Below are 12,520 nucleotides of genomic sequence, written 5' to 3' on the forward strand. Positions count from 1 at the left end.
ATTATATAGCTTAAACTAAAGAATCCTAACAAATTAAAATTAAAGATTTTTTTTTTAATTTGTATCTAATGACAATGGATTCAATTTAATGCAAACCTGAAATATTTTAATTTTCAAATTGGATGTTGTGCCCATATTATACACCTAAAAAATATTTTAAAATATTACAAAGAAATTCAAATTTAATCAATATTTATTAATTGACAGCTAATACCTGTGACAATTTCATAAAAATCAGGCTTTTGAATTTTCTTGAGGGTTTACACCTCCTTTGCACAAAACTACATTAGACTAAATATAGTTCACATTTGCTCTCCTTACGTCTAGTATCAGGTTCCAAAATTCATTATGATCATTTAATTAGGAGATAATCTTATAAACACAAACATACCTAACATTATATGAATGTATTCTGATAGAATTACTGACTGAAAAACTGCATTCGCTAAAATCTAGCTGTCAGATTATAATTATTGTTGTCTCGTTTAAAAGGGTTTATTTTAATACGCAATGAATGACTCCACATTCCAATAATAACTAGTTTTAGTTAAATTCATAGGACAGTAATTTTATTTATTTTATTTTTTATTTATTTATTTATTTTTTATTTAGTTGCAAATTTACTAAATATCCAATCTTAAAAGATTGCAAAGTAAACATCGTATATAACCAGTCCCAAGACGAGTATAAACAATATGTATGATATTTTGAGCTACACATAATCATACATATAGAGAGGAGAGAAACTTGAATGCCTACTAGACACTGTCCTCAAAGTTTCTCTGTACAGAGGTTTGTCAGGACAACCTGGCATAAGAATAGTTTTCCATACAAGTAAACCCTAACTAAATAGTCGAGAATTACATAGTATTTGTGGTTTAAATAAGATTTCATCGTTATGGCTAACCCAAACTGACTTTTACAATGAATAGTGCACCTTTTTCAAGTGATGTTGCTTATAGTAAAAACACTAAGGACAAAACACTAAAGTCATTTTTTTTTTTTTTTTTTTTAGAAATCACTATTATATATTGGGTACAATATGATAGGATATTGGCTCTATACTATTACATACAAAATCTGCATGAATTAAATTATTATATTTAAGTATATTTTATGACCAAACAATGCAATAGTCAAAAACATTCAATAATATATTTATCAATAAGACTAGGCACGGCCAAAACGAGTGGAAGAGGTATTTTTATGAAGTCTCTCTTTAAAAATCTATCAAAAAATCAAGTAATTATCCAATCGATATGAAATTTTCACTGATCATTAAGTCAAGAATGAACTTTATAATGATGTGCTTATTTTTCATAATCGATATTTATATACATATTTTTTTTGCCTACAAACCCCCTTCTTTATTTGTGGTTACAAATATGCTTAAAATAATCAGCCAAACTGAACAAAATAGATTGTACATAAAAAAAAATTTGTGTACGTATCAGATTTTAAGGTTGAAAATCCGAATTTTCATTTTTTTTGTTTTGAAGTGTGAAATTCGTTGAATATGTTAATTATAATTATTATCTTTCAGATTAGCAAAAAAAAAAAAAAATTATATATTTTCATTATTTTTACAAAAAACATTACTTTTAAATCTTTGAAAAATAATTTAATGATTTTCTTTTTAAAAAATACAGAGAGTGAGAATACTAAAAACTAAACAAGGAGAGGAAGATAATTCCGAAAATTAAACTCCATGAGACTAAATGAATTCTTGTCTTGGAATCCAGTAAGTCCAATAGATCACAAGAACATATTTAAATGTTAATACAACATATTTAAACTAGCCTGGGTGCCCTGCGTTGTCCAGGTGTTTGGAAGTGTGTGTTGGGGGGGGGGAATAGTGGTAGTAGGCAGGCAGGCTCAAACCCGTGACACGAAGGTGGAAAAGAAAGTAAAAGAAAATCTGACGTCTTACCCCTACTCCATGACGTGACCGGAAGTTTAGAACATAAAATTAGGCAATGTCAATCCAACCAATATGATGACTTTTAAAAATGGCTAGCAAAAAATCGACCCCTCCTTGTAGAAAACTGCCCAGCTGAAGGTGAAGGAATTAATATTTTTTGCCAATTTTTCAATATTTGTCGTCTGAGACATCGGTCTTCAAAATGATACTGATCTCGTGAAAATCCATTGCCTTTGTCAAAAGTTTTAGGCAGACATACAAACATGCATACATTTAAACAGATAGGTGAGATTTATATTATAGACTAGCGGGGGGTACCCGGCATTGCCCGAGTGTTTGGAGGTGTGTGTGTTAAAAATAAAAAGAAAAAAACATTGGCCGGGTAAAAGAAAAAAAAGTTTTCGTAGGAAGGTAGGATTGAACCCCGAAGCCTTAACGCGAAGGTGGAAACGAAAGGGGAAAAAAGCCAGACACCTAACCATCTCAGCCACAAGGGGAGAGGAACGGATAAGCACGTTAAGTGAAGGTTTATAAAGCAAAATAAACAGGCGTGAGGAAGTAGCGTGATGTCTGACCTAGTTTTGCGCTGCAAGCCAAATCATTCGCTTTTCGAAAACGCGGTGAGCTGGTAAAAGTCGGGCAAATTAAATACACACACGACCCCGTTGTTAAGTTGTAGTTGCTATGATTTAGACGCGATATAAAAAGTTTTAAAAAGGAGTGAGCCGACCGAGAAGGCCTTTGAAAAAAGCCTTTTGCAGACATACACAAAAAGCGAACATACATATATACACACATTTTCGCTTTTATATATATAGATGGTCACTTGGGGAGGGGGGGGAGAAAATTAATGTCCTTCATTTCTTTACTAACTGAACACTCAACATTTGAGATGTAAAGGAGAACTTTAATGGAACATTTCAATATCTATGTATTTCATATAGAGATCAAATGTTAGTCTCAGGCTGGGAATTCTGACTGAAGTAAAATGAAACAAAAAGAGACTGTATAAGAGATACATGTGTCGTCTATTCATCCTGTAAAAATGATGAAACATAAGTTTTGTTTGACAGTTTAACTAAATTTATACATTTTACAACGTTATTTTCTCAGGTTTTGTATGTGCATGGATTAAGGTCAGACGGAAAAAAATAAAGCTAGAGAGCTAGATGTTTTGATTTCGATTCTAGCTGATAGCACTCAAGTCATTTTTTTTTTTTTTTTAGAAATCACTATTATATATTGGGTACAATATGATAGGATATTGGCTCTATACTATTACATACAAAATCTGCATGAATTAAATTATTATATTTAAGTATATTTTATGACCAAACAATGCAATAGTCAAAAACATTCAATAATATATTTATCAATAAGACTAAGCACGGCCAAAACGAGTGGAAGAGGTATTTTTTATTAAGTCTCTCTTTAAAAATCTATTAAAAAATCAAGTAATTATCCAATCGATATGAAATTTTCACTGATCATTAAGTGAAGAATGAACTTTATAATGATGTGCTTATTTTTCATAATCGATATTTATATACATATTTTTTTTTTTTGCCTACAAACCCCCTTCTTTATTTGTGGTTACAAATATGCTTAAAATAATCAGCCAAACTGAACAAAATAGATTGTACATAAAAAAAAAAAAATTGTGTACGTATCAGATTTTAAGGTTGAAAATCCGAATTTTCATTTTTTTTTGTTTTGAAGTGTGAAATTCGTTGAATATGTTAATTATAATTATTATCTTTCAGATTAGCAAAAAATAAAAAAATAAAATGATATATTTTCATTATTTTTACAAAAACATTACTTTTAAATCTTTGAAAAATAATTTAATGATTTTCTTTTTAAAAAATACAGAGAGTGAGAATACTAAAAACTAGACAAGGAGAGGAAGATAATTCCAAAAATTAAACGACCAGAAGTAGTACAAAATTTACTAGGGCCTCAAACTTTTGTGTTTCAGGACTGTGATATGCTTAATTAACGTAAGAAATATATCTCTTTTCATAATATTTTATTGTGACTTACACGTGTTTCGTTGAATGGTAGAAAAACACCAAACAACTCAGAGTTTATATATTCCTTGGAAAAAAAAAACAGTTGATGATTTTTTTTCCTTGGATTAAAGAAATGTAAATCCTTAAAAGTCATAAAATTCATAAAAAAAACTTATTTTATATATATATATATAAGTTAGAAAAGCATTTCATCCAAGGCATTTAAAAAAAAAATCATTGAAAATTTTATATCTATATCATTAATTGCTAGATGAAAGATAATGTTTTTAAATTGCAACAAAATGTACATTACATAAAATAAATCCAAGGTAATTTTTTTGATTCAATTTAAATTAAATTTTTATACCTTACTTTGTAAAATTTATAACATTGCACTTGGAAGATAAATAAATTTCAAATTGAATCTTGTACCTTTATTTTTAAAGCTTATAGTAAAAACATTTTGTTTAACAATTTTCATGCCTTCAATGAAATGCTTTTCTAACTTGTATCTTATCTTTTTAAGATTATATTTTAAAACTCTCCTTCTCTCTATTTCAGTTTGTATTTCTCCTCACACCACAACTCATTTTTGCAACTCCCTCTTTGTATTATTACACGTCTGAATATTCTGTTTCAGTTTGTATTTCTCCTCACACCACAACTCATTTTTGCAACCCCCTCTTTATATTATTACACGTCTGAATATTCTCTCTGTCAGTTTGTATTTCTCCTCACACCACAAATCATTTTTTGCAACTCCCTCTTTGTAATACAGGTCTGAATAATGAGAAAATCTGAATTTTTTTAACAAAAACTTTAAAATAACTTTTTTTAGATTAAATTTTTTTAAACTTCTTTCAGAATAGAAAATCTTTAAAATTTAATAGGGAACATATTTCATAAAGGTTTCATTAACAAATATTCAGTACATAATGAGAAAAATAGAGATGAAAATTTCAAAAGGACTGTATAACTGGTTACGGTCAATAGTAGTCCTCGCCAGTGAAAGTCTTTGTTATTGTTATTCTATTATTATTATTATTATTATTATTTAAAACATTTTGTGTCCTGCTCTTTTGCGCAAGGACTAATATAATGGTTGTATAGTTTAGTTTCCTAGATGTAAATCCACCAAAACAATTCCTGTGTTCATTAAAAAATGCTTAATGAATGAACAGAGCATGTATATAGTGTGTTTATTTATACAAACATTATTGGCTACATATGTGCATATATGTTTCAGCAATGCCTCTTTTCAGAGAGATCACATCATCAGGCACAAAATCATTATGAATTCTAAATTCATGAACATTTTTTAAATATAATTTTTTTTTTTTTAAATATAATTTTACTAAAGAAAAAGGCAACTACCAACGAATTGATGTTAGTGAGAACAGGAACAGATGGGGTAAAAAAGTGAAAATAGAGAGAAAAAAAGACCTGACCGGGGGGGGGGGGGGTCATCAGCAATTTTTTTTTTTTTTTTCACTGATTTTTCACCCCAAACAAGACAGTACCACTAAGTCGTAAGGGGCTACTATTTGGGATCAGAGTTGTAGGGATACTATGTAGGGAGTTGAGTAGCAAGATGTCTTCACAGTACATTTGTACTTTAGCATGTCAGTGCAGTCAAGAAAGCAAGGGCCTGGAATGGAATTCCAAAGTTTAGCAGTTTAAGGGAAGAAGCTATTTGAGTAGAATGCTTTACAACATCTAGGTATCTCTACAGTGTAGGGGTGGGATGTTGCTGCTTGTCTGGTTTATTGGGAGTATTTACATCAAGGGGGTACTAGTACTTTGAGTTTTTCCAAACACTTACCACTAAAGTACTTGTAAAACAGGCACAGGGATGCCACATTTTATAAAATGGGATAAAGGTTAGATTGGCAACTCTTTATAATCCTATCCAGAAGCAAGAGACTAGTGGCAGATGCACCAGCCCAAATGTGACAACAATATTTCATGTATGGGAAAATAGTAGCCTTGTAACGATACAGGATATTATCAGGTGTGAGTAACCTTCTAGTATGGTAGAGAGGCCCCACTTTCTTCACAACAATGAATTGGCAATTACCTCAATGTATTTCTCCAATTCATATTGTTTGTGAATATTAAGCCTAGGTGCTTGAAGGAAGTATTTACAGGTAGTGTATCATTAGCCATGGCAATCAGTGGTTGAGAAGGTTTCTTATAATTATTAAAGAAAATAACCTTAGTCTTCAAAACATTGGATGTTACCATTCAGTTTTGGCTCTATTCCACTACAGACTGGAGGTCTTCCTCTAAAATTTTAGCCATTTCTTTAAATATGTACTCATTTATTTTCCCTCTAGAGTCTGTTATAGAGCGTAGTGTTATCAGCACATACACCCATCTCAGAGACAATTTTATCAGGGATGTCGTTTATGAATACCAGGAATAATAAAGGTCCAAGGATTGACCCCGGTGATATACCCACATTTATATCATGTTGTTTAGATATACAACCATCAAGAACAACTTATATTTTTCTCTTATCTAAGGATTTGATTAAATATGCATTTAGTTGTACGATATGATTTAATATTGATAAGATCATCATGCCAAACCCTGTCAAAAGCCTTAGATATGTCTAGATCTATTGATTTAGCCTTCTCTGCCTCATCCACTGCGTGGTATTATATATACATTCAGGAATTACAGTTAGGATATCTGCAGTAGAACAGGCTTGCCTAAATCCATAGTGTTGGTAAGAAAAAAAGTTTATTATCTATGAGGTGACGAACTGGTGCTTGATTGATTAAGGACTCAAAGATTTTGACGAAGAGAGAGGGGAGGATAATGGGGTGATAATTTAATGGGTCAGTTCTCTCGCCGGAATTTTTGAAAACTGGTACAACAGAAGGTTGGTCAGTTTGAACAAGTATTTTGGATTGCTATTAATATCTTTACTGCTAATAATTAATGTATCATCACAAATAATGTGCCTTTCTGATTATTCTGATTGACTTCTACTGCATAAAACGTTTTATAGATTTTCTTTAAAAGGAATTTAAGAGACTGGCCTTGGTTCACCGCCAAAACTAATGTTAATGTCAAAATTCATCCACAATCGCTTCATTCAACTACATTTTACCCCCCCCTCCCCATCATTTTTAAATCTGAAAAAATATGTTCATTTCCGCATTTATTTAATTTAACAAACATCCAGAGGCAAAAAATGTAATGTTGGACATGTTTTACAATAGACAACAGAATGAAAAAGTGATCAAAAAACAAATAAACAACAAATGTTACCAAAGGCAAGATAAGTTACTTTTCTACCTACCTGGATAAGTTTTTGGTGTTTTAACTTATTTTACAGAATTTATTAAGTTCAAAATACAGGTAGTGTTGAGCATTTAAGTGAAAACAAAAACGGTGACATGAAGATGTCACCTTTGGAATCCTAAAAACTGCTCAAAACGTGAAAATAAAACAAAAATGATAGAAATCTACCCAATAAATGTCACTGTGATGTTTATTTAGTACTACCAGTATTTTTTATTTATTTTACTTGCATTTAAAACTTAATAAACACTTAAAAATAAAATGCCAAAATTTTGTCCAGGTAGGTAGAATAGTACCTTATCTTGTCTTTGGTAACATTTATTTGTTATACATTTGTTTTTACAACTTTTTCATTCTGTTGATTATTGTAAAACATGCCCGTGCTGTTTATTATAGAAAATATGCAAATTCAAACGAAATACAATTTCAGTCGTATACTAGAAGATATAGAATTTCTTAGCTTTGACATTAGTTGATAAGCAGCTTTTTACAAGGATAATAAAGTTAATGGATTTCACAAAGTCAGGATATATTGTGATGTCATAATGACTCTTTCGCTCAATTATTTACATCATTCCATTTCTCTAACCACATCATGCACCCTTCCTTCCACCACCTGACACATACAGATGATGTGTGCACGGTGACAAGCAAGCAAGATAATAAATATCAGGTAAGTAGATTTCAGTTTATATGGAGTCAGTTCCGAGTTCGAATCGAGGGACTGTTTTGGAAATGGATAAAAATGTTTACAATTTTAAAACTACTTTATTCTCTTTTTTGAGGATTTTTTTTTTTTTTTTCTTTTTACAAGGGAGTCACCACTTATTAAGGCCTGAAAATCACTCGAGGATAAGGGTTATTGAGTGTACAGAGGTCACCGGGTCAACAGTGGTAAGAAATTGGATAGAATTTGATTAAGAGGACGCAGCAAGTACTTGTTTACATTGGACTTGAAGATGACCATATTGTAGTCAGTTGGAAAGCAGGCCCGCAGAACAGAGTTCCAAAGGTGGGTAGTTCTAGGAAAGAAGCTTTGTCCATTGAATTTGCATTTAGATTTAGGTACAGATAGTGGAGGAAATGGTTGATAGTGGTTGTAGATAGAGGAGTGCTTTTTATGAAAGTTTTGCAGATGGGGACCATAGACTGAAGCTCAGATGAGCACTTGCCATAATAATAATAATGATAGAGTAGAAACAGACTTGCAACGTCTCTTTTGTGGGAAAGAGATTGCAGGGAAAAGAAAAGGGCCATCACCTACTAAATCTGGTGTTGAACCTTGTCAAGGCAGGATAGCATGCTAAGAGCAGCTCCTGTCCAGATGTGACAACAGTACTCCATATGTAGATCTTATACAGATAAAAGATTGCATCAGAAGTGAGGTGCAAACATTTTTCCAGCAACCTTGGCAAGAGATTTTAGGTTAGAAGTGACAGACAGACACAAGCTTGTCAGACCAGGTTTGTCAGACTATTTGAAACGAGAGCCATTCATATCAGTTAGGGCAAAGTGAGGATCAAAGCATTTATGGTGAAAAGATAGAAGTTTGGTTAAAATTAACCAGCCACCTTCTGCCCCATGCTCAAGGTCGGAGGAGAGAGACTCAAAGAGATCTTGGTTGTTATCAGCCTTTGAAGTGCTGCCATAGATGGTAGTATTGTCTGCATATGTCAACGAATACATTTAGAATGTGATTTGGGAGTTCATTGACGAAGATAAGAGAGTTTGATCCAAAATGGATCCTTGAGGCATGCCAGCATTGATACTTTGAGTTCCGGACTACTTGTATAAACCTGTCAGAAAGAAAAGATTCAATGGTTGAGAAGACATTTTCAGATATTCTATAGCTGGAAATCTTCTGTAGTAGACCTTTATGCCAAACCCTATCAAATACCTTTGATATGTCAAGAGCTACTGGTCTTAAGTAGGAATCCCTGTCGATAGATTAACTGGTCCTATGTAAAATTACAGTCAGTATATCAGCTGTAGATTTCGTAGGACGGAAAGCACATTGTTTGTCACTGAGTACGTTGTTTTTATTGAGGTGGTTGACAATTTATATATTTAACATGGCTTCAAGCAACTTACTCATGACACACAAAAATTAATTTGTCTGTACTGAGATGCGCCATGCGGAAGACCAATTTCCAAAATGTTTAAATACTTTTTTTTAGACGGGGATAATCGTGAGAGAGTCGCAATATTTTTCTCGGTGATGGTTACAAAGTACGTGTTTAATTTAATAGAACGTTATAATTGAAAACTGATCCCCGACGATAAAAGTCATAATTTTTTTTTTTTTTTTCAAATTTTTTTTTTTTTTAATCCGAAAGATAAGTTTGTAATCGATGAGATTAGCGTGAAAAAAGAAAAAAGTGTAAATTGTGGAATTTAAGATATGGATCAATTTCCCAAACGTCCGGCGAAAATTCTAAGGTGAGAGAAGAAGAAGCGGTAATAAAATGGGTTGAAGCTTCAAATCATCTTTATTAGTTTTGTTGGCTTTTATTTTGCCAGCGTCGTATCGATTAGTCATTTTCTGAAGGGGATTTCGTTTCCAACGTTAATTATTGTAAAATGACCCCTCACTTACGGACCGGTAAGATTTCAAACGTTTATTTACCATCAAATATGTACTTCAAATCAGAAATGGGGAAGCTGATGAACAAAAGCATAAAAATCTACACTTACATTTGTTTGAATGGACCCCTAAATAATGGAATCATTTTACTCTGAATTAACGTTCGAAATAAAAACACCATTTATTATTTTCTAAAAGAAAAATTTAATTTAAAAGAGTAAGGAGGTTTCACATGTTCACATTTTTTATTTACTTTATTTATAAACAAAATTACCTTTTGGGGGGGGGGTGATTAAAAATGCAGTAGCATAAATGAAATAAAATTAATTTAGTAAAAAATGATAATAATAGGAAATAAGAGAAACAAAAATTAAAGTAAAATGGATGGATAATTTCAGCATGACACGTAAGTATGTAATAATGTTTTCACCTGAAATGTGTTGGTTTAAAAGATCAGCAATATAAACAAGCATCCCCCAGTCCCCCACTCCCCCACCCGCTTTTTTTAAAATGATTTTCAAATTAAATTTAATTTTTACGGTATCTTTTGTGTATTAAATTGTTAGCTGAAAGTACAGAAAAGCCTGTGTAGCTTAATTGCCATATATATTTTCAAAATTTACTACATAGCTCTACTCAAGTATTGAGCACTATTGAACTAAATACTGAAAGCAGACGCATGAAACGACATTTCAATTTGATCGATAAAAAAACAGAGAATTGAGCATTAAAGATGGTCGTAGGTGGAATTAATCCCAACCCTTTCAGGATCAATTAAAACAAAAACATTTTATATATGTTTATGGAAGAATAAATATCGTTATTATTTCAGCACGGTCCGTATTCTGTATAAGTATCAATTATTCGATGTAAATAAGTTTCAAACCAATTTAAATGCTTCCAAGTTCCACTCAAATTTCGAAGGATCACGAATAAACACCTCCAACCTCCTCATGTTAAGAGCGGCTTTCGAGGTTGGGGGTTTTGTAGTATGATGGGTTAAGTCGTAAAAAAAAAAAAAAAAAAATATCGTAATTTTTTATTTACTAAAACATATTAAAATGGCTGACTTTGTTTTGTTATTTTTACGAAGAAACCAAATTTAATTTTGATTAGTTTAATTTATTTTCATGGAATTTTTTTATTTTTTATAAATTTACTTCTTGATTATGCTATTTTCATGTTTTCTTTCAATAAATAATCAATTAATCGTCAATAAAAGTAATGTGCAAGTCACGTAGATGCGAGAAAAACGCGAAAAGTGATCACGGTTTTATTATCAATAAAAATGTACAGATTACAAGAAAACAATAAGATGTTTTATTTTTATTGCTAACACGTGCAAAATCCACTTAATAAAATGATAACGAATTACCGGCAAATCTCGGACTAGAAAAATACATAACAAGCCATCATCATCAACAATGAAATTGTTGTGACTTTTTTTTTTCTATTTATTCATATACTTTTATTTTCAAATAATTTTGATATTTTTAATATTGATTTAATATAAACAATCCGATGTTGTTACAAAAAGAACGCATTCTTAACCTACACAATTTACCCCTAAACATGAAAACGTTAAGTAAAAAAATATACGGCCGTGCTGAAATAGACCATTCTTAACATGAGGAAAGGGTTTTGTAATTATTCTGTACTTTCACCTAACATTTTAACAGACGATATCGTAAATATTGAATGTAACTTTAAAATTCTATTTAAAAATAGCATTGTCCAAATACCAAATAATTTAAGTTATTTTTAGAATATGCATTTTTTTTTTTTCATTTTCATCACCCCCTCCCCCATCATTTAGCAATAAAATATCGGGAAAAAAATGTTTTTAATGTGTGTATAAAGGAGCTTCACGGAGAGGGGGGGGGGCAAATTATAATTATTTCCCCAGTGAGAGACGAAAAGACAACTGCGCACATATTTTTTTGCACTAAACCAACTTTACCAACGAGAAGACAATTTAGACCATTTTCCTCCGATGATGGCCAGAGAAAATTATCAACAAAAATACTGATACTTACCACTTCCTGAAATAGCAGGTTTTAAATTAAATGTTTCATTCTGCCAAATATAATCGACTAATAAATGACTCAAGTGGGCAAGATAAATATCCTTCTGTCCTTCGAGATATTCAAATAATTGCTCGTCATTAAAATCTTCCGAGATTAATGGGAAAATGTAATACTCGAGCACATCCTCGGGAATACGTCTGGTTAGGGCCATGCTGCCACAATAAATGAAATGAATCGGCTCAATACGCTATACAAACATATAAAATCGCAACTGTATCATCGGTTACATAAACGAACACAAACGGAATAACAGAATGAGTTAAGTCGGCGTATATCGGTATATTTATACACGCACTTTATTTATTAACGAACGTAACGATTATGTTTATAAAATGAGAGAATAGAAGATTGCACTCGCGTTTAATATATTTTGGGGATCATTCAAATCTCCAGAGTGACCTCCCTTTTTTATTAAATATGAAAATGCGTATTTTATAGCGCAACTCGTCATACAGCTTACAAAAGCAAAAAAAAAAAAAAAAAAAAAAAACTTAAACAAATAGAAATCGGTATGAGAGTAACTAATCAATCATCAAATCAATATATATATATATATATATATATATATATATATATATATATATATATATATGTAGTAATTATA

General features: G+C 31.3%; 1 protein-coding gene across 1 annotated transcript in view; it reads right to left on the bottom strand.

Moving 5' to 3' along the window:
* Positions 1-12,141, bottom strand: part of LOC145284910 (protein ecdysoneless homolog) — a 117,897-nt gene extending 105,756 nt beyond the window's left edge. Inside the window, exon 1 of the mRNA XM_080133991.1 lies at positions 11,866-12,141. Coding sequence (XP_079990117.1) covers positions 11,866-12,067 — 202 coding nt within the window. The 5' untranslated portion in view covers positions 12,068-12,141. The remainder of the gene's footprint in view (positions 1-11,865) is intronic.
* Between the last annotated feature and the right edge of the window lie 379 nt (positions 12,142-12,520).

Source organism: Euprymna scolopes, chromosome 9 (assembly GCF_053919585.1).
Source record: "Euprymna scolopes isolate OS-2025 chromosome 9, ASM5391958v1, whole genome shotgun sequence".
Lineage (NCBI taxonomy): Eukaryota > Metazoa > Mollusca > Cephalopoda > Sepiida > Sepiolidae > Euprymna > Euprymna scolopes.